This window comes from Pelobates fuscus, chromosome 4 (assembly GCF_036172605.1).
Source record: "Pelobates fuscus isolate aPelFus1 chromosome 4, aPelFus1.pri, whole genome shotgun sequence".
NCBI classification, from domain to species: Eukaryota; Metazoa; Chordata; class Amphibia; order Anura; family Pelobatidae; genus Pelobates; species Pelobates fuscus.
This window is the reverse complement of record NC_086320.1, coordinates 166,488,135-166,512,649: the sequence shown is the minus strand read 5'-3', so window position 1 is coordinate 166,512,649 and position 24,515 is coordinate 166,488,135. Positions and strand designations below refer to the sequence as shown.

Sequence of the window (24,515 nt, the reverse complement as noted above, 5' to 3'; positions counted from 1 at the left end):
GGGATCGGTGTTGGGATAGTGTGTCGCGGCCCATGCTGCTGGATTGGCTTGGTTCAAAGCACGGGCTCTATCCTCTAATGCTTTAATGGCTGCTTGATTTATTCTTGTCCTTTCCTCATTGTTAAATAAAGTCATTAGTAACTGCTGGCAATCAGCCCATGTCGGATTATGCGTCTGTACTATTGAGGTGAACAGATCAGTCATAGCTTGTGGTTTCTCAGTATACGAGGAATTATGGGTCTTCCAGTTTAAAAGATCGGTTGTGGTAAATGGGACATATACGAAGACTGGGTCAGCGTGTGCCATTTGACCTGCGGCATCGATATAAGCTGACCCGGGATTCAGACGAAGAGGCATCTGATAGTGCTTTAATTGTTGGGCACCAGTCAACTGTCGGGTTTGGATGGGGCTACGTAGAGAGGCGTCAGTCATGGGTTCCGGTCGGGGAGAGATAGGGTATGGGGATGTGGGAGGTCGGTTTTGGGAAAAGGTCGTAAATAAAACACTTCGAGCCGAGCTAGATGAAGCTTGACCGGAAGTCTGAAGTGGCGCCAAATCAGGATATTCGTTTCTAATGGGGGTGGATTCTGGTTCCGGAAGGGGAGATTTAGTACGAGGGGGGGTGGATCCTGTACTGGAGGAGGAAGCGGAAGTGGATGAGGGTAATGAGGGGAGGGGTGCAGGACTTCCTGCGTTTGCGTCACTTCTTCTTAACGGAAAGTAAGGGGGCGGCAAAGGGATCTCGGACTCAGGGGGCGTGTCCAAAATGGGCCTAACACCAGTCCTAGTGGACGAGCAAGTCCTAGCTACCATGAGGCGACACTGCTCCTCGTGGCATGTCTGGAGCCATTTTGGCGAGTCATTTACGGCCTGTCTCCAACAGTCAATATAAGGAAACTGGCCGTAAAGTTCAGGCCTACCCGATACAGCCACGTGTAAGCGCTGTACCAGAGTTGGATCCAAACTGCCACCTGGCGGCCATGCCGCAACCAAAGTAGGCCACTCCCTAGTACACAAAGTGACCAAACGTACAGGAGACATCTTTACCCCAAAATCACAAACTTTGAATCCCTTTTTAAAATTCTTAACCATACATCCTAAGGGATCCGGAATCGTTGACTGCGACGCACCCATACTTAACAATGGAACGTCGTCGACAACGAATACTATACACGCGTACTATTCAACAGTCACACCCGTTTCCTCTGGCAACAGCACCACGTGGTACGGTTACCAAGTGAAACGTACACAATAACAATAAACACTCAGGGAATTCCCGTACACACACAGCTGTTACACCAGTCACTATATAATCAATATTATGCCCTTTGGCGTAACTATACAGTCACCCACGCTATAATTCTCTATATACGAATTACCCGTCTATAACACACCCCAGTAACATCGTCTTTTACAAATAGCGGTTACAGTACGGTTAGCATAGGTCAAAGCACAAGTTAAGGTCACAATACAATTATTAGTGGTTATGGTGTTAAACATGCAATGGACGACAATGATTAGTACTTATTATATAATGTCAGTAAATATACAGGGTTATGGTACCGTGCACTATAATACAGCAACACACTATTAACACTCTCGCTAGACGGCTGAGCTCGCGCTATCTAACAAGATATACACTTTACTAAAACAATCGTTAACACATTTACAATTCCCAACTAAACTATTGGCCAGTACCTTGAATGGACTACCTAAAACTATATACACCCGTTTTGGTTAGCCACACTGCCCAATCACCACATATATAGCGAGCTAGAGAACCGAATTTACACAGGCGCCTCTTAGTCGCACTATCAAAAGTCTAGTGGGTTCCAAATTTACACGCCTTCCCACTTAGCCCAGATAGGATGAGAACTAGCGAACCGAATTTACACAGGCGCCGCTTAGTCTCCCGGTCCCTCCGACCTAGCGAACGTAATATACACCCTAGAACGCTAGTCTAGACAAGACACCGGTGTCCGGCTAGGGCTATTTACACCAGGACCCCGCCTGACTAACCAAATCAAACGGTCTGACTAAAGAGCGTTCGATCGAGCGGTGCGCCTTCGCTCCTTCCCTCCGACAGAGGGGGCAGATACACAGATTCAAAACCCCTTTGGGCCTACCGCACAATCGGTATACCCCTAGTGGGTCCTGCCGTCTAAAACAGCAGTTGTCTTACCTCCTCGTTCCTGAACCTGAGTTCACACTCATCGACGGGGACACCCCAGCACTTCTCACGTAGAGGCCGATGATCTCCTGGACAACAGACCAGTGGCGCCGAGACGAAGGGAGGTCCACGCAGAAGTTCAGGGGTGCAGCCGTAGAGAACGTGGGCAAAGATAGACCGTCTCACGCCTCTGCCTCTCAGCTACCGTTGAACGATGAGCTTCCCGGCCAATGCACCAAATGATACCGGAGAAACTGACGGAAGCCAAGCACAGAGAGATGGACACAGGTTTCTTCAGGAAGGAAGAGATTCTTTATTGGATCACCGATCGGGACTCAGAGGGACTAGCGTCACCAAAATACAGCAAAGTCTGAGTACTGAATACATAGAGTACATTCCTTATATAGCACTGTAGCTCCTCCCACAATTAACTACACCCACACATACCCTTAACCTATTTAATAAATAGAGTCTAAACTCATCCATCCGGTCTAACCACGTGGCTCATCTGATACAAAGGAGAGGGACGCGTAATTCCAGTTCTTACATTCCTGCACCTGGTCAGTACAGTGATAACAGTATCTTAGCTACGTGTAATTAACTAACTGATACTACAAACACATATACATACATATGCCTTGTGGCAATCTTAGCCTGCTAAACTTGTATTTTACTGGAATTACATCACAGTACCACCAGTTTGGCATGAGAGCTCTGATTACTCATTGCCAAAGCCTTAAAAGCGTAGCTTTCATACAGTCTCATGGTAGTGATGTCTTCTCTATGCATCTCCATATCAGTGTGGACTTAATATTTCTCACAAGGTAATTGAAATAAGCCTGTGAGACTGGTGTATGCCTTTTCACAGATTAGGGCAATTAATGTCAAGAGTGGCAGTTGTCCATCTTGATCCAAAAGGTCTAGAAAAATCATCAAAGGCAGCATCATTTTCTGTGGCCTTCACCGGGGTTCTTCTATATGAAAAGATCTAGGTAATATGGCCTTAAATTATTTTGCATTATTTTCCATTATATTCTCTGCATGGGCAGCTTTGTTTGGAAGGAAATAAACTTCCGAAAAGGTGAGTAAAAAATCAGCTAATTGCGATAGGCTCTGGAGCTTGTCATGGATACAAGTGCTAAATCTGTCCCCTGATGAATTTGTCATTTTAATTGTTGGCATTTTCTTTGTGGTAACATGGGAGAGGAGAATTAGTGGAGCTATTTTTTATTTTTGTTGGCACCTTGTTGTTAGTGGCATTAAGTGGTAGTTCAGAAGAATTATCTTTGCTATATGCATTGAGGTGCTCCAAAAAGTAAAAAAAAAAACACATGGGATGAATTATATGTAATACAAAATATGGCCTTAATCCACACAGAAAAACTACATACAACTGATGTTTTCCTCTGGGGGAAAAAAAAGGAACAATCATTTTTCATTGTCATTTTGCATTCTGATAAAATGGGACTATTTAATTCTAACTATTAGGTAAATAGAATTGTATTTTTGCCTGATTTTTTAATTTGTAAAATATATTGTAACTGGTGTGTTTCTGATTTCTCTGCAGAGTCTGTGTGTCCTACGAGAATACCTGTAGCATCTCGTGATGAAAAAGGGTTTGAACTGCTTGTGGGCATGAAAATTAATAGCAAAGCTCAGACAATACCAGGATCATTGACATCAGAAAAAGCCTATCTGATCACACCAGAAGTGGACGTGACAGAAGATACAAGGTAATTTAAGGCTGTTAAGGCTTTATTTTTTTTTTTAATTTTGAACTTCTCTTTTAAGAAAAAATGTAACCAACAATAAAAAATGATATATGCATCACAGCCCACAGTACTTTTCTGCTTGTTCTATCCCAGCTGAATATATTTTTTTCAACACATAATCAGTCAACAACACAATCATCATCAGTACACTCAGCAGAGATATTCCATGGAAGTCCTAATAAAAGTCTCTAAAAGGAACAACCAGTACATTCCAAGGTTCATATAAATAAGCAGTGGTGTGGCAAAGAAAATGAAGTGGACTCTAATAGTGTGAAACATTTAGTACAAACAAATAAAAAAGAATATAAACTACCACACAAGAGGAGCTTATGGTGGGTTTCGCTGAACTGAGATTCAGACGAGCTTGGGCTGATTGGCTATTCACCTGAAGTCTGTATGTCCTAAGCGTCGTGCAGACGTAAAATCGAGCGAAAGACTACGTGATGGCCGAACCTGTTTGGATACTTTGGGATTCTGAGTTCTGCATATGGTGCCAAAAAATGGTGATGGAATTGAAAGGAGGCTGATTTTTAAAGGTAGGGTCAATAAGCAACTTAGTTTGTCATGACCGACATGACTGAGGTGAAAGAAAAGCTGATTGATAGTTAGGGGATAGCCACTAAATATTTTTAACCAAAAAACAGAAGAGTAGAAAATAGCCTATATACGTGCAAGCAGTATTTTTTCAGCCATTTTGACCGCAGCTGTTAAGGGATGGAAACTAGCAGGCTAGGATTACCTGCTTTTACCTTTGCTTTTGTGGGAGTTAGCCTGGGTCTTTGAGACTGCTTAGATTACTGCTGTGCTTAGCCACTGCCAATGGCACAGTTCGACTTACTTACATAAACTTGTGGATGGATTGCCTGGGTCATTGTTCCCAGAGAGATACCAGTTAGGTTACTGCTGTTTCTAACCCCCCTCCCCGCCAGTGGCAAAGTGCTATTTACACAAACTTAGATTTATAGATAGATACATCCTGTTTAATAATAGTTTAATTGATCTTGGTATGAGACTGGTGGTTAGGTTACTGCTGTGCCTGGCCATTTACACTGGGTTAGATTCACTGATTTACACTGATCAGCCACAACATTAAAATCACTTGACTAATATCGTATAGGTGCTGCCAAAACAGCTTTAATGCATTGAGGCATTAACTCCACAAGATCTCTAAATGTGTCCTGTGGTTTCTGGCACCAAGACATTAGCAGCAGATCTTTTATGTCCTGCAAGTTGCAAGGTTATGCTTTCATGGATTAGATTTGTTATACCAGTACATTTTACAGATGCTCACTCAGATTGAGTGCTGGAGAATTTGAAAGCCAAGGCAACTTGTCACGTTTGTCACGTTCCTCAAACCATTCCTGAACTTTTTTTGCGTTGTGGCAGGTTGCATTATACTGCTGAATGAGCCAATGACCCAGTGGACCATTTCCATGGCATGTATGTGGTCTGCAACAATCTCTAGGTATGTGGTAAGTGTCAAAGGAACATCCACATAAATGCCAGGATCCAGGTTTTCCAGCAGAACATTAACCATAATATTGTCTCTGTCAGCCTGCCTTTTTCCCATTGTGCATCCTGCTGTCATCTCTCCCCCAGGTAAATGACGCACACGCACCCGGCCATCCACCTTTTCTAAAAGAAAACATGATTAATTAGACCAGGCAACCTTGCTTTGTGGTACAGTTCTCACATACCCATTGAAGGCACTTTTGGCGGTGGACAGAAGTCATCATGGGCACTCTGACAGGTTTACAGCTACACTGACTCATACGCAGCAAACCTTATAAACTGTTCACAACTTTCTATCATGGGCATCATTAAGTTTAGTAATTTGAAGTACAGTAGCTCTTTTGTGTGATCGGGCCAGATGAGCTAGCCTCCGCACCACACGTGCATCGACGAACCTTGGGTGCCCATGATCCTGATGCTGGTTCACCAGTTTTCCTTCCTTGCACCACTTTTGGTAGGTACTAACCACTGCACACTGAGAACACCCCACAATACTTGCCATTTTGGAGATGTTCTGACCCAGTCCTCTAGCCATTACTATTTGGCCCTTGTCAAAGTCACTCTTTTCGCTTGCCCATTTTTCCTGCTGCCAACACTTGAAATTCAAGAACTGACTGTTCTCTTGCTGCCTAATTTATCCCACCCCTTGCAGGTGCCATTGTAAAAATATTATCAGTGGTTTTAATGTTGTGGCTGATCAGTGTAGAGTTTGACAGATCTTTTTTGGTAACTGTTTGTAGAGAGAAAATCCCTTTTCAGTCCAGTGTGTGTTGTGCAACAGTACAAGCACCAGCACTGTGTGCTATGATTTGTGCAATGTAGTGTTTCTTAATTCCAAAAGACAATAAAGTTAACAGTACTAGTAAATTCACAAAGCAGTGATTCATTTAAAAAACAAGCATCTGGGGGCGGGGCTGGGCCGCCGAGCAGAGCAGTCGCAGGGGAGCTCAGCTCCTGCACACAACAACCCTATAATGCCCATAAACCACGATTTTACTCACATACCTCACCCATAAATGCGACCCTCGACGGATAAGGGCTGCCAGAACCGGGGAGAGGCTTGCTCACTGAGTTTTAGTCCCCCGGAGGGGAGATCTCTGCAGCAACAGGCGGGACCTTTCCTGGCGGTGAGTGGAGTGGACGGCCGCCGCTCCACTATCCTGCCTACCGGAGCCCGACAGACAAGCTGCACCTGTGCGGGCCCAGTCCCGGTACCCCCCCTCTGGACCGGCGATCCCGGTCATCCAAGGCACAGCAGCACTGCCACTAAGATCTGCGGCCTATATCCCTCACCTAAGATGGCGGACGCCACGTGTGCTAACGGCACTGTGAGGACCGGCAACTACACAGCACTGGCAACACAAAGCGCCCACAGACACAAGCTAGCCTACTACCCGCAACACCTGGAGGTTAAATCACATCAAGGGGCCCTGGCACGACATCAGCCTTCTGAGACGCATAACTGTATCTCTGCACCAACCCCAGGGCAGGCCCGAAAATGGCAAGAGAGACAAGGGCACAGCAAACCAGTACCCGCAGCAAAACGAACACTAAAGGCAAAAGGCCAGCAAAACTAACCCCTCGGATATGCAGGGGTGCCGGTCTCCCACATGAAGCACCGCACATCCCCTCACAGCCAACACAGGCGAAGACGCCCGTCACTACGACGTGCGCTCCGCGGTGGGGCCTCGCAAAGCCCCCTGAGGGAGGCAGCAAAGCAGAGACCCAAGAAGCCACACCGCTCCACTACCTTGCAACCATCTCACCAGCGATAGGTCCAGAAGCGACGGACTACTCCTTTAAGCCGCGACATGGCGCGGGACAAAGTGTCCCTGAGCATACACGGGCCATTTGTTGCCGGACAGTACACACATGGAAGCGTAGCGCCCAACCAAGGCATCGGCTGACTCCCGACTATAGTGGCTGTCTGTCATCCAAGCCACATCAGCCTGGGACTCTTGCCTGAGATGCAACAGATCCAGGGGCACACAAGTGACGACCGTTCTGTTATATGTTATATGGTTTCATTTTTCCTTTAAAATATTATGTGCTGACAACCTGCCTTACTTCGCTCACTCTAACACTCATATTACGCTGCCCAAGACAGGAAGGGGTACAACCTCATACCACTTACTCACTTACATAACCCACACCCTAGTCTCTCCTGCCACTGCTCCGCATGGCGGAACTAACACCATTTGCCAACTTGATAATACTGGCGGGCTAGGCGCCAAGGCAAAATAGCGCTGCCACAAGTCATACGTCCCAAGGTGACTTTTCTTTTCCACTAACAAATCAAAAATGGCACATCACATCTCACACCGCACCCTGCGACTGTACTGTAGCCATCCAAATATAGGTGCAAGCATGTCATATAGCAAAATGTGAGGGAGAGAGAACCGCTATAATGGGTGGTAGCGTGCTGAGCGTTGACCTTGCCTACAATGCCATAAGTTTAAGCCTGCATATATATAATTATTAAATAATAGGATAGTCTAGCATGCAGTCTAAACGTGGAACCTTAGCCTACATTATTACCACAGACAGTAAGAAAAGCCTGTATCCTCTGACTACGTTTTGCCTCTCCACTGTCTTTTCATCCTATCGTTACAAACAAAAAATTGTGCTGTATATCTGAACGCCCATAATGCTTGTACTTACTCTGATTGTGACGGCTATTGTGGCTAAACAAGTCTAATGTTATACCATGCACAACAAAAATATAGAATTAAAAAAAAAAACAAGCATCTATTTAGGCTTAATAAGGTTGTGTCACTTTACACAATACACATTCATATCCCAATTCATTTGCATAATAAAAACAAACCCACTAACAAAACTAGTACATTCTTTTCCCAAGAAGAAATTGAGGAATGGAAGGGGTTATATTCTTCAAACCATCACAATGGCCCTGGTCTCTCAGAGTCTTAACACTGCTGTCAGTACCCCGACCACCAAAAGTACCACTACTATTGGTAATATTCAGACTCAGGATGTCCGTTACTCTTCCTAACTATAGGGGCTTGACTCTTGGTTTGTTATACCCTTTTGACTAGGCAGGTGCTCATTGTCTCAAGATAGGCATTGCCAAAATTATATTTACATTTTAAACAGAGGTCATAATGTTATCAATGTTACCATTGTAGGCCATAATATAATATAATTTTTTCTTGCTGTTTCCATTAAAAGACTACCTAAAAAAGGATTTATTTGAGTGCCTCGATTCTCTATTTAGCATGCCCATTACATGGTCTTTCATAATCCAGAAGGCAAATGTTTTTTCTTAACTCTTTACTGCTGAATTTGGCGACTTGAAGTAGTTGTAGCAGCAGAATCAGCTAGGCTCATGAATGTACCATTCCTGCTTGTTAGTACTGGCGGAAAAGCTGTCTAAGGCTGTAAGTGCACAGGATTATGGAGTACTACAAGTTGCCAGCATGCCTTCCACAGTGGTGGCAGCCCAAAGTAACTGGGTAAGGTGTAGTGGCTGGCCCAACTTTAGCAACATGGCAGGCTGAGAGTGGATCTGTAAGGAAGCAGGACTGTAGATCTCTCTAGTACAGGGGTAGGCAACCTTTTAGCAGCGCTGTGCCGATATAAGATTGTGATGTCCCGTAGCGTGTCGGTCCTATTTTTTTTAAATTGAGGTGTGTATGTTGCCGTCTTCTGCTTGTGTTACTTTTACTGTAATTGCTTTGTATTGTTGTATTTGTGCATATATGAGGTATTATATTGTATATGTTTATTAGTAGTTTATGGTATCTTGTATGATACCTATGAATGTGGGCTGTGTAAGAGGGCTGCTTGTGGAATTGTGTGTGTGAATGGAAATGTCACATTGTGTGGTTGGTAGTGTGTGTATGTGTAGGGGCTGTTTGGGGTATTGCATGTGAGAGGCTGCATGTGGGGTTGTGTGCATGTATGTGGATTGTTAGCGGGTTACGTTTGTGCGGATTGTGTGTATGTTTGTTGGTGGGCTGTTTGTATTATTTGTATGAGGGAAGAGTTATTCTGCAGCTCTGTGTATATCTAGCAGTGTGGGTGGCTTCCCTGGGTTCCAGTGGGGACCAGGCTGGCCAGGTACAGGTCAAGGACAGGAGCTGCAACAGCTGCTGCAGGCTGCTCTACTACAATGTGGATTCCCATTCACAAGTGCTGGGGCAATCAGATGAATTGTGGGAAATATGTTGGGAGATTAGGTAGACACCAATCTGCACATTGGGTTCATAGTAAACAACAGCGCTGTCAGCAAATGACGAACCTCTCACCCTTTCCATCCTGGAATGAACAACATTTTCCCACACATCTAGTCTGTAGCATCAGTGACTGCCATTCAATGTGCTTCTCTCCTAACTGCATCTCGAAGGTAGCAGACACCGTAAGACTCAGCCGGTTAAGACTCCAATTAAGCAGTGAAATTTAAGCAGATTTTTTCATTTATTTTTATATAATGCAATCAATAAATATTTGGTAAAAAAAAATTCCTTTTGCATGATTCAATAATGTGTCTGAAAAATTATGACTCTCTTTTTTTATGACAGGATTTTTTTTTAAAATGTACAATAACTGAATAATTTCAGATTTCAGATTTTTAAATGATCACAATCTGATGGGAAAAAAAATATCTAATGATTTAGATACATACGTCATCATTAACATCTATAGAAAGTTTTGTAGATAAATCATTGTGAAAAGTTTTTGATCATTTAAAAAAACTAATTCAAAAATATTAAATTGAAGCCTGAGTAGGATACATTATACAACTGTGCAAAGGCTGAATATTAGGTTTTAGATGGGACACGCTAAATAATTGCAATGTTACTACTGACTTTGATATGTATATACCTCTTGTTCTGCTAGCAATGCCAGTTGTAATTCCCTACTCTTATAATTTGCTTATTATTGTTATATTGTTTGACTTACAGGTGTTTAGTGTGATTATTATTATTATTTTATTATTTATATAGCGCCATCAGATTCCATAGCGCTGTACAATGGGTGGACCAACAGACACGGAATTGTAACCAGACAAATGGAGGCACAGGAACAGAGAGGTTCAGGGCCCTGCTCAGTGAGCTTACATGCTAGAGGGAGTGGGGTATAGTGACACAAAGGGTCCTGCAGGGGTAATGAAATAGGTTGCTAGAAAAGTATTCACTGGGAACTTAGTAGGTTATTTTTGACAGTTGCAGGGGAGGAGTCATGGGGGGGAAGAGGGGAGGGCTGAAAATCCGCTAACAGTTTAAATTATGTGCTTTCCTGAAGAAGTGTGTTTTCAAAGATTTTTTGAAGGAGTGGTGACAGTCTAACGAAGAAGGGAAGGGAGTTCCACATAAAAAGTGCAGCCCTGGAGAAGTCTTGGAGGCGAGCATCAGATGTGGGAGTATGGACAGAGGATAGACGTAGGTCTTCGGCAGAGTGCAGGGGCCTCGACAGGACATACTTGTGTATTAAGGAGCATATGTAGGTTGGAGCAGCATTATGTAGGGACTTGGAACCAGAATCTTAAGTTGAGCCTTATATCTAACTGGAAGCCAATGTAGGGACTGACATAGAGGGAGGCATGGGAGGTGTGGGCGGACAGGAAAATGAGCCTCGCTGCCGCATTCATTATAGACTGTAACGGGGCAAGTTGGGAACACGTAAGACCACTGAGAAGCGGATTACAGTAGTCAAGGCAAGAGAGGACAGCAGCATGGACAAGCACCTTTGCCATATCAGATGTTAAAGGGACACTCCAGGCACCCAGATCACTTCTGCCCATTGGAGTGGTCTGGGTGCCAATTCCCACCACCCTTAACCCTGCAAGTGTAATTATTGCAGTTTTTATAAACTGCAATAATTACCTTGCAGGGTTAAGTCCTCCTCTAGTGGCTGTCTATCAGACAGCCACTAGAGGGACTTCTGTGTTCATAGAACACGAAAAGTGTTTTAAACAACGCTGGGCATCCTCATGCTCAGGGCCAGCGCACTAGGCAAAAAAACCTTTGCCGCTCCATTCATACCACCCACTAATGCAGACTTACATACACTGACCCATACACACACACACTGACCCATACACATATACTCACACTGACCCCACTCCACACACACACACTGACCGATACACACACAGAGACCCATACACACAAACACACACACACTGATCCATATACAGACCGATACATACACACACTGACCCATACACACACACTGACCCATGTAGACACACAGAGACCCATACACACTTTTACATACATACATACATACATACACACACACACACTCACAAACCCATACATACACACACAGACCCATTACATACACACACACACAGACCCATACATACACACACAAACCCATACATACACACACAGACCCATACATACACAGACACACAGTCCCATACATACACATACACACACAGTCCCACACATACACACAGCACACACAGACCCATTACATACACACACACACACACACACACACACAGTCCCATACATACACACAAAGTCCCATACATACACACACACACACAGTCCCATACATACACAAACAGACCCAAGCAGACTGACACACATTCTATGAAACACATTCTCTCCTACCTTCATTGCACTTTGCTTTTCATTCCTGTCTTCTTTACGGTGGCCGACACTTTTTCCCAGCCCCATTTCCTGATATTCTCCCACCCCCTTGTCCCCACATACAGGGCAAGTGGTGGGAGCAAGTGAATGACGAGTCCTTGCGCTGACGTGGTGCTTGACTGGGAGAGGGTCCTGACTTAGCAGGCTGTGGTGAATGCTGGACCGGCATTCTACCGGGTGCTAGTCTACAAGTAAGTGCTCCCTAGCGCCTGGTAACGCGGCTACCGGCCGCCGTGGCACTCTATATATATTCAATCCCACTTGATAGGGGTGCGGCCAGACAAGCAGTAAAGCCACTGCTGCCCCTCCCCCCCAATTAGGGGCTCTAGGCGGCCGCCAACTTAGCCTATAGGACGCGCCGGCCCTTCTCACGCTATGTGAAGACCTCCAGCGTCACCGAAATCCCCATAGGAAAGCATTATTCAATGGGGAGGTATAATGTGTGAGAGCAGTCATTGGCGTCGTGCGAGTGCAGTCATTGACGTTGGTGGGGAAGGAGAGTAGGCGGAGCCTGACCCAGCGCCGAGGGACATCATCGCTGGACTCCGGTAAGTCACTGAAAGGGTTTTAACCCCTTCAGCTACATGGGATGGTGGGTGGGAGGGAATGGGGCACTGCAGGGTCCTGCAGTGCCAGGAAAACAAATATGTTTTCCTGGTACTGGAGAGTCCCTTTAAATAGGGTCAGATGCGCGCAATGTTTTTGAGAAGGAAAGTAAAGATTTTGTACATTAGTACATTCCTTAAAAAATTACTAATAATAATAGGCCAGTAATGACTTACTGAAAGCCTGACTTAGCAGGAATTTTGGTTGGAATATAGGTGGTATGTATGTTGCAGGTGGTATTGTTCTTGTATTTTACTCAAGCTTGTTTAAATCTGTGTATTGTAGTGTATTTACTTCAGTTCAGCGTCAATGATCAAATGAAATATCTATTTTCAGAGACATCTTCCCAGAAGGCCTTCCTCCATCGTACGTTTTTGTGGCAACAATACGAATGAAGTCTCCTGTGACCAATACAGTTACTGACCTTTGGCGAATCTTGTCAAAAAAAGGGGAAGTTCAGGCAGCAGTAACACTAGATGGAAACGATAAATCGGTGATCTTTGCTTCAACACAGATAAATGCCAATCCTCAAGTTATTAACTTCAAAAACGAGAAATTAAAGGTATGGAAATTTAGACAGAGATTGCCCAACCTCATTAAATCTTCCATAAAGGATATATAAAAATTGTAGTGCAAAAAGACAATTAAATTATGGTTGCAATGGTATATTGTATGTATGCATGTTTGTGTGTATGTAAAATATAGTAGAACATGTTTGCATTGGGGAATTGCACTCAAAAGGTGCTTCAGTAAAAAACTGCAGTGCTTCATTTTATTGGTATATTTGACAAGTTATAGAAATCATAAATACATGTAAAGAAAATTGTGGAAATGTGATGACCTATTATGGTACACTAAGTAATTTTACCTAAAATTAACTTGGTATGGGAGGTGGTGCTGCTCAAGAAGGTGTGAAGAGGGTGTACATCAAAACTCTAAGATGCCACAGACAGGGGGGGGGGGCATAATCCCTCCAATGCTGTGAGTCTCCAGAGCAGGATGCTCAGAGAGCACCTTCTGTCTACAATACCAAGGGAATTTCTCTGCTGATAGAATCCCTCTAACTCTATATCTGGGTTTAGGGTTAGCATTAGGTTTGTTAGTGTTTAGTTTAGGGTTACAGTTTTGGTTAGTGTTTAATTAAGAAAAGCTTATTTTTTTGTGTATTTTTTTTTTTTTTTTTTTATAAGTACACTTTCCTTTAACTCATGACCGCTAAAAAAATGAAAAATTGGGTAAAATATTTGTAACATTGGGAAAAAAACATCAATTGTGTTAATATCCCGCAGGCGCTTTACAATGAGGATTGGCACCAGCTGAAGATCCTAGTAAGGAATGAAAATGCAATCTTATTTCTTGATGATGTTCTTATTCAAAATCAACCTCTAGAAGAAAATGGCCCAATATTTATTAATGGCAAGACTCAAGTGGCGAAGGAAGAACAGTCCAACGTCTCCGTTACTGTAAGTGGGCTGTAAATGTTGTAATGATTGTTAAACATTTACCATTATACAAGTCAATACTCATACATATAATGAATTAAGCACAATGGTCTGGAATCTGTTACCAGACATAATCAGGTAAACAGGGTTATTTACTAAACATCAGATTTTTTTCACTTGGCCAAAATCCAGTGAAATTGACCAAATTCTAACTGCATTCATTGTCAATTCACTGATTTACTAAAGCCAAATGCAGTCACGATTCGCTCAGTCCGGCTGATTCTGTTACATTTGTTCGGATGCATTTGGAAAATCACTAATATCTGCATCCAAACCAATTTAATGCACTAAAATCAAAGATTTATCAACAACCGCATCCGGCAAGAGGCACGTTCTCAAATTATCATTCACTTGTTATTTTCAAGTAGATTGATAATTTGAAGAACTTTTAGTTAACAAGTAGTTAAAAATACTTTTGCAGTGCGAGAGTTAATTATGTGGCGGCTGGCAAGCGCTTGTTAAATAAGTCATAAATAAATAACAATCCTATGGGGATCAATAAGACCCCCATATAACTATAAAGGAGGTTTTTAGCTCTGCCAGTAGGAAAATAGTTAAGATTTTTGGATTTTAATCTGAGCCCAGAGTTGAAGCATCTGCCCCAGATTGATTTAATTCGGTCTGGGTCTGGATTTCAGCAAGATCAAACGCCACCAGACGGCTGAAATCCAGACTGAATAAATTAAATCATAGAAACAGAGTGTGACGGCAGATAAGAACCATTTGGCCCATCTAGTCTGCCCAATATTTCTAAATACTTTCATTAGTCCCTGGCCTTATCTTATAGTTAGGATAGCCTTGTGCCTATCTCACGCATGCTTAAACACCCTCACTGTGTTAACCTCTACCACTTCAGCTGGAAGACTATTCCATGCATCCACTACCCTCTCAGCAAAGTAATACTTCCTGAAATTATTTTTAAACCTTTGCCCATTTAATTTAAGACCGTGTCCTCTTGTTGTGGTAGTTTTTCTTCTTTTAAATATAGTCTCCTCCTTTACTGTGTTGATTCCCTTTATGTATTTAAATGTTTCTATCATATCCCCCCTGTCTCGTCTTTCCTCCAAGCTATACATGTTAAGATCCTTTAACCTTTCCTGGTAAGTTTTATATCCAGGTCTAGACATTTCAACTCTGGCCATTTGAGGCCTGATTTCCAAATTCCGTAATTGCTGTCTGAATGGCCCCATTCAATAACAAATGGGTTTGCTCCATTTGGTATGGGGCCATTCGGACTTTAGTGAGTTGCCCAGAAACTTAACTGTGGTAATTAAATCATAGTGATCACATTGAAGTCTATTGGAAAAAAAGTTATTCAGTTACATAAGATAATATCTTTTAACAGAATTGAACCCTATCAAAGATATTAGTCATAGTGTCACTGCCATTGACATCTACCTTTTTATTTAGATGGAAATACAAAAGCTGAGGCTGTATTGTGATCCAGAGCAGAGTGAGAGAGAGACAGCCTGTGAAATCTACTCAGTCGTGAGTATTATTGTTATTTTTTATTTTGGAAAGAAAGAGGTCAAACCCTAATATCAATGGTTTGCATCGGATTAAATAGTGTTATTATTGGCATTTGTATAGCACCCATATAATCAACAGTGCTCCACAATAATAGAAAGGGGATATTTATATGTAAAGAGGAACCTGCGCAAGAGAGCTTACAATCTATGAGGATTTGAGGTAGGTGGATATATATAGTTAGGTAAGGACAGTTTCTGGTGAGTTGGTCTGACCAGGATTCAAATCTCGGTTTCCCAATTCTAAGGCAGTGACATTACTACTGCTCTAACTTTAACACTATTTCAGCCTAGAGTAATATCTGGCAACAAAGAATTCATGCACTACAAGAGACACAACTGATTGTATCCAGTGCTAGACATGCATTACTAGAAAGTTCCTTGAAACAAAGATGTATTGTTGTGTGTGGCTGAAAGATTAATGTGTTATTTACTAAACTACAAATTATTAGGAATTCACAAAGGAATTTCAAACTTAAAGAGACACTATAGACAACCATACCACTTCATCTAATTGAAATGGTCTGGGTGCCATGTCCCTGTCACCTTAACACTAAAATGTTTATATTGCAGGGTTAAGACTGCCTCTTGTATCTGTCTCCAAGACAGCTTTGCATGAAGATGTCTAGCATTTTCAAATCCCCCATAAGAAAACATAGAGTCAATGCTTTCCAATTGGGAAAACCTAATAAGCATGAGGTTCCTCCTCATCGCTTATGTCAGAGGAGACAGAGAGCGATCCTGCAATGAGGCATCTCAGCGCTGCAATCAGGTAAGTATTAAAAAGGTTATTTAACCCTTTATTTCATGGCTGACCTTGGTGGCAGAGAGACACTATAGTGTTAGGAATACAGTTTTGTAATCCTAACAATATTGTGTTCCTTTAACCCCTTAAGGACCAAACTTCTGGAATAAAAGGGAATCATGACATGTCACACATGTCATGTGTCCTTAAGGGGTTAAAGGGATTCTATAGTTCCAGGAAAACAAAGCTGTTTTTCTGGTACTATAGGTTCCTACAGTGCCCCCTTCCCTCGCGCCCCACCTCCCGCACTGCTGAACGGTTTAAAACCCTTTCAGTCACTTACCTAAATCCAGCGCCAATGTCCCTTGGCGCTGACGTCGACAGGGGAGACCTAATACGGATGCGCTCGCATTAGGATTTCGATGATTTCGATGATGCTGGAAGTCCTCATACATACCGTGATCTAAGCAACCGGAAGTACTTCTAGTTTCTGAGAAACTGCAATAACTACCTCTCAGGGTTAAGGGACATGGGACATTGCACCCAGAATACTTGAATGAGCATAAGTGGTCTGGGTACCTATAGTGTCCTTTTAAGGTCAAGTGCATCATCAGTATTAGATTTGATCCAAAAATGCTTTTTTTTTTTAAATCTAACTTTTTGACTCTTTGCACTAATTATAACAATTGTTGTCATCACATCAGTTGGCTAAGAGCAGGAATATTGCGGTAGTCTCCGCGACATTGTGAATGCCGTTTTGCCACCAGTGCTTCATATAGTTATAATGTGTGTAAAGTAAAAGGGGGAGATTTACTTAATTTAGAAAATTCAGCATAACAAAATTATCTCATTATTTTAAGAGGAAGAACACATTGACATACTGTATCTCTAATTTTCAAGTATGTTCTTGTAAATACTGTTACCTATTTCAATGGTACTCATCGTATTGAGCTCAAATTAAAGAACCTGGTGTGTATAGAAACTGCAGGTATGAACATTTCCCACAGTTGGAAAATAAACCTACTGAATTTAATCACGTTATTTTATCATTGCAAGCAAATGTTTGGCTCATTGTATTGATTAGCTTAGAGTTGATCACTAATATTAGTTTGTATTATCAAGTATCAGTAAATACAATAATAAACTCAATATACTATCTTTTCTTTTTTTACTTAACAGAACGATTCCAGGGTAAGTGCAAAACGTTTCTTTACTTTGTTTCTGCACCTTTACTGAGATCATTGCCAATTGCCATTGATTCGGTTTTAATTCCCTTTTTTGATTCATAGTGTCCTCTGGAGCGGGAGCAGCCTACATCTTCATGTGATTGTCCAGAGGGTCAACCTGGTTCTCCAGGGGCTCCAGGACCAGAAGTGAGAGCTGTTAACTTTTCTATGGAATCTATTAAAGTGTCAATAGGTCACTCTTACCACATTACCGTAATTGAAGATATTTATTTGATTGTACAAGTTAGATTATACTAAAATATAATGTCAAAGGGCACGTGTTACCATAATATATCATAAAACTGATTTGATCTCAGTGTCAAAAGATCTACTTTACTAAAATTAAATTTACATTGTATTTGGCAATGTATATGCATTCTTCCCTCCACATGGGTTTATTCATTAAATATGAAATAGAGGTGAACCAGCAAGGGATATGCAAGTTGTAGGCCCAGGAAGATAAGTATGGAAGAATAGCTAAGTTTGATCAATTTTACAGTTTGGCATTTATGGCCTAAAAATCACAATTCCCTAGTCAGATCTCTTCAAGACAATACTGTGGGTTGTTTTCCCAAGTACGTGGACATTGCTTTAATTTTGATTATCTCAAAGGCAGGGGTCAACAGAGACTCAAAATCACAGATCCATCTGTTTAATCAGATTACCCTGATCTTTTTAAACAGACCATATTACTATGTATTTCATCTTAACTGGAAGAGTAATTTCTGAAGGGTGTTTTTTTGCATTGTTCACTGGAAAGACATTGACCCATGCAGACACACTCACACTGACCCATGCAGACACACATTAACTCATGCAGACACACTCACACTGACCAATGCAGACACACTCACACTGATGCATGCAGACACATTCACACTGACTCATGCAAACACACACTGAGACCCATGCAGACACACTCACACTGACCCATGCAGACAGATACACTGACCCTGGTGGGAACAGGTGGCTGGCCCCTGAGTTGGTCAAGGAAACCTGCCTGTGGCCTGGCAGGTCCCTTGCTAGGTAGGCTGGTGGCTGGCACTGGCCCTTTGCTGAGCATGGTTAAGAATGGGAGGGCTGCTTTTTTACTCTTTTGAAGTCCTCTCCCTCCTTTACAAGCATGTCATGTCATAGGCCACTCGCTCTCCTCCGATTGGGAAAGAAAACAAGCAGGTCTATAGTCTCTTTCTCAAGGAGGCTTGGATTTGAGCCCAAAGTGGGGACTATCCCTACTAAATAGGGACACTTGAAAAGTATGAAAAGAGAAGAGTCCGCAATGTAATGTGATTGTTGGTTCCATTGGGTTTCTTGGATATTGCCTCACTCTAAGTACTATAGCATTTTTTTTAGTATAGAACATTTTGATAATTTTCCACCTTTGTATACTTCTCTTCTACTAACTTTTAGATTTTGCCTTTCTATGACAGGGCGACAAAGGACACATAGGAGACCGAGGATCCCCAGGAATTGCTGGAAAGCCTGTGAGTAGTTCTCTATGAGATTAAACAAAAATACATGGAAAGGATCCCTGTTTCTTACTGTGAGTATGTCCTTATGTGACATACTACTGAGAGGGAAAACCAGTGCATATACTAACAAACTCAGCACTGCAGAGTTTACTGAAGGGTGAAATGAGCAACATATACAAACAATTAACTAATGAGGCTCCAGCTCTTTTTGGGTTAAAAATCCCTTGTTGCCACAATAGGTCTTTAAGAGATTCATGGAAATGGAACACAGTGGTTTAGGTATCTGTGGTTTAATGAGCCCCAATGTATAGAATATACCATCTGAATGAGCCTCAATGTATAGAATATACAATCTGAATGAGCCTCAATGTATAGAATATACAATCAGAATGAGCCTCAATGTATAGAATATACAATCTGAATGAGCCTCAATGTATAGAATATACAATCTGAATGAGCCTCAATGTATAGAATATACAATCAGAATGAGCCTCAATGTATAGAATATACAATCTAAATGAGCCTCAATGTATAGAATATACAATCTGAATGAGCCTCAATGTATAGAATATACAATCTAAATGAGCCTCAATGTATAGAATATACAATCTAAATGAGCCTCAATGTATAGAATATACAATCTAAATGAGCCTCAATGTATAGAATATACAATCTGAATGAGCCTCAATGTATAGAATATACAATCAGAATGAGCCTCAATATATAGAATATACAATCTGAATGAGCCTCAATGTATAGAATATACCATCTGAATGAGCCTCAATGTATAGAATATACAATCTGAATGAGCCTCAATATATAGAATATACAATCTGAATGAGCCTCAATGTATAGAATATACAATCTAAATGAGCCTCAATGTATAGAATATACAATCTGAATGAGCCTCAATGTATAGAATATACCATCTGAATGAGCCTCAATGTATAGAATATACAATCTGAACGAGCCTCAATGTATAGAATATACAATCTGAATGAGCCTCAATGTATAGAATATACAATCTAAATGAGCCTCAATGTATGGAATATACAATCTGAATGAGCCTCAATGTATAGAATATACAATCTAAATGAGCCTCAATGTATAGAATATACAATCTGAATGAGCCTCAATGTATAGAATATACAATCTGAATGAGCCTCAATATATAGAATATACAATCTGAATGAGCCTCAATGTATAGAATATACAATCAGAAAGAGCCTCAATGTATAGAATATACAATTTGAATGAGCCTCAATGTATGCAATATACAATCTGAATGAGCCTCAATGTATAGAATATACAATCTAAATGAGCCTCAATGTATGGAATATACAATCTAAATGAGCCTCAATGTATGGAATATACAATCTGAATGAGCCTGAATGTATGGAATATACAATCTGAATGAGCCTCAATGTATAGAATATACAATTTAAATGAGCCTCAATGTATGGAATATACAATCTGAATGAGCCTGAATGTATGGAATATACAATCTGAATGAGCCTCAATGTATAGAATATACAACCTGAATGAGCCTCAATGTATGCAATATACAATCTGAATGAGCCTGACTGTATGGAGTATACAATCAGAATGAGCCGCAAAGTATAGAATATACAATCTAAATGAGCCTCAATGTATAGAATATACAATCTGAATGAGCCTCAATGTATGGAATATACAATCTGAATGAGCCTCAATGTATAGAATATACAATCTGAATGAGCCTTAATGTATGGAATATACAATCTGAATGAGCCTCAATGTATGGAATATACAATCTGAATGAGCCTCAATGTATGGAATATACAATCTGAATGAGCCTCAATGTATGGAGTATACAATCTGAATGAGCCTCAATGTACAGAATATACAATCTGAATGAGCCTCAATGTATTGAATTCAATTGTATGTTCAATAGCAACTATTCCGAACTTGCTACATAGAAACCACAGGTCTGGATTAATAAATATATACTATACCTATATTGGGTATTCAAGAGATTTGACAAGGGAATTGCAAGTGTTAAACCAAAAACAGCTGTGAATGAAAAAATAGCTGGTTTGTAAATAAAAATCCAATTGAGCTATGGTTTATGTTTGTACTTGTGAATTATCCACAAGTCACGATTTAGGCGGTTTTATAAACATAACGAACACTAGTGATGTTCTTTAACATTCAAGATGTTGCATCGATCTTTATTTGTTTTTATTTATTTATGTTCTCAAATTAATGACTATGGACAGAATCAAATTTCGATGCAACCTAACATGAATAAACAGATGTATTAGAAACTACTATTTAGAATTTTACTATTATAAAAGCACTCAGCCTGTATATATAGTTTGACTATTTTGATTCAAATTCCTAGGCATTGTCAAGGATTGTTTCACCTGAGAAAAATGCATTGTGGCATAGTATAAAGTGAAGAGTTGCTTGTCATGATGGGAGTTAACAAGACATTTTGTCATTCTTTATTTGTTAATATAATATTAGTAATGATTAATTATTAATGATAAGACCACAATGTTTAGGACATGCTGTTGTAGAGGGGCAGGACAAAATCTGAGACTTCCGCCTATATCAATATTATACCCTGTAAATGAAGCTTTGAAATATGAAATTTAAGTCTCACTGGCTCCCTTAATACAGCTGGATGGTATTAGATATTTAGACAAATATTTCAACAAGCATTCTCATTAACCAGTTGAAAATGCTAGCTTGAAGTATGATTTCTTTAAGGAATGTTTTACCTACACCAGAAACTTAACAGTACTTTCAAATTTATAACGTATATCATCATGTAACAACTATTACTGAATATTTATAGGGATTACCAGGTCCCCAGGGACCACCAGGAATTCCTGGGTCTCCAGGACAAAAGGTTAGTATTTTCAGTATATTCATTCAGTAAAATGACATCTTAGTAGTTCATCATAATTGTGATCTAAGAAATGGTTAAACAAGAATGTAGACAGAATGACTATAATGGGATTCTTTCTAATTACTAAAATGAATACCATACTCTCCTGGATCCCAAGGTGCAACCAGGCCTGAGGTTGGCCAATCCTCCCAATGTAATTTGCAGAAAAGTGATGATGACCATCATTACTTTCTGCAAATTATAATGTGATTCTTGGGATATGTAGAGCCACTCATTATACAGATCCAGGAACATCCTGCCTATACATAATTACAAGAGTTGATAGGTGACAGCAACATATGCTCATTTGTTGTGTATGATATTTCTATATCATCACATAAACACTAGATTTTGTACCACAAAGTAAGAATGTCTCATGTTGGTAGACTGACTGGCAAGGTATCTGATTACATAAATCATTTTAGGACAGTGAGTATTTAAATAATTTGTAAGCATCATCTTAAATTGACAAGCGCAACATGTTTGTTCCGTAATTTCAGATACATTTATATGGGTATGAGTATGGTTAAGAGTTAGGGTTATAATTTTGGGACTTGGGGTTAAACCTAAGCATTTTATGGGAGCTGGGCTCAGGAGTGGGTTAGGAGCAGCCTAGCATGCCATCTGAAGTTTTACCATACTAGTTACAGATACCTGCTTTCAGCCCAGATTATGTGGGCAGTAACTACCATCAACACCTGCGAGGCAGGGTGTAATTGTAATCCACATATTCTAGTGCAGGGCCCAACATCTAGGAGCCATGGTCTCATCTAGACTGTTTTTAAAGATGACTGAATTATTACAGTCCAAAGCAGTGGTTTTGTAACATTTGTTTTGACCCAGAGACTTATACTATGTAGGCAGCATTAGCTTAAAACTCATTTGTCAACTGGAAAATTACCTTAGTGTCCGGTTTATCAAGTGTAATATAAATTATGGTAAGAAAATACCCATTGTGAAAGTCACCCGCAATAGGCTCTTCTTCGCATTAAATGGGTCATTTACTGTGCAAGGGACGTTGGTACCACTACAGCAAATAACTTATTGCAGGCAGTTGCCTGGGGCCTGGATTATATAATGAGCCCCCTCAAAATTTTTACGTCCAGACCAATGGGTCAAAAGCTTGAGTAACTGTTAGGGGTACGAGATTACGTGGTGTTGTGTAATCACTCATCGGGTTGACATATTGACACACTAATACCTTATATGGAGGGATTATTGTAGCAAAATGACTCTCATACAATATTAAATGTTTAAAAAAATGTGAAGCGGGTCATTGTTCAGTGTTCTACATAAGTATTTGGCAGTGTTTAATCGATATCTGCAGGCCCGCATGGATATATTCTTATTGACATTTTCAATTTACAAGAACACTATAAGCAACCGGGGTTCTTAAACAGCCTTTGCTCATTTGGTTAATAGGATCCCTAAGTGCTTGATAAGTAGACTAATGGAGTTCTCATGCTACAACTCAGAAATGTCAAATACCTCTTTTATTTACCACCTTGCCAGTTAATCCACATATAAAGATATATGCACTAAAATAAAGCAGACCAGCAAGCTGATTCAAATATTTTCATGATTGGTTATTGACTATAACATTGCAGTCTGTAAAACTAACCACCGTATATAATACACTATGATTTGTTTATGTTTGCCTCTCTGGTTTAGGGTTCACAGGGACCACCAGGGCTTAAAGGTGATCCTGGATCCCCAGGCCTACAAGTAAGATAACTGTTTCTTTGCTGAACCTTCAGTTTTAAAATATACCAGCATTGCTTTGATTGAGGAGTCTTCATAAATCTAATAGGGTGTTCTAGGAGTAAAAGGTTTTAAAAGGGTTTTGTTATATATATTGTTTATACTGGTTTGCTTTTCTTGCACATTGTCACATGTAGTTATTGTAAAGCCTTACTTTTTTGTTTTGTATTCTTCTGTTGTATTTGTTATAATTATTTTCCTTTGTGTCCAACAATGTCAAAATGAATACATCTAACATGTACTACCAACCTCGTGCTTCAATAAAAACGTTAAAACCAAATACCAGAAAAAAAAGAAAAAAAGAGCAAAACTCAATATAATGTATCGCATCCATGTCATAACATACCATATACAAAGGATTTTTTTTATATAATCGGATTATAAACAAATAATTCTGTATACAAACTCACATTTTGGGACTCATTTAGTAGTGTATACCCAACAGTAAAAACATAATGTACATGAGTCGAGAAGGGAACATACTATATATGAAAAGTTTTTTTTTCTGTATATGTGAAGTGAAAATGCTTAAGGGCTACTTCAGCAGAATTTCCCTTAGGACCTTGCAAAGTGTGTGGAGAACCTTAAACCGTTCCCAAAACTATTATCACCAACTACATCATTTGAAATAACATATCAATCCAGCCTGTGTTGGATGAAAA

General features: G+C 40.6%; 1 protein-coding gene across 1 annotated transcript in view; it reads left to right on the top strand.

The window, feature by feature from the left end:
• LOC134608703 (collagen alpha-1(XXI) chain-like) overlaps positions 1 to 24,515 on the top strand; it is a 151,640-nt gene that overhangs the window by 48,900 nt on the left and 78,225 nt on the right. Inside the window, exons 4-11 of the mRNA XM_063451746.1 lie at positions 3,738 to 3,903; positions 13,023 to 13,248; positions 13,976 to 14,149; positions 15,599 to 15,688; positions 17,749 to 17,832; positions 19,116 to 19,169; positions 22,000 to 22,053; positions 23,764 to 23,817. Of these exons, the coding sequence (XP_063307816.1) occupies positions 3,738 to 3,903; positions 13,023 to 13,248; positions 13,976 to 14,149; positions 15,599 to 15,688; positions 17,749 to 17,832; positions 19,116 to 19,169; positions 22,000 to 22,053; positions 23,764 to 23,817 (902 nt within the window). The remainder of the gene's footprint in view (positions 1 to 3,737; positions 3,904 to 13,022; positions 13,249 to 13,975; positions 14,150 to 15,598; positions 15,689 to 17,748; positions 17,833 to 19,115; positions 19,170 to 21,999; positions 22,054 to 23,763; positions 23,818 to 24,515) is intronic.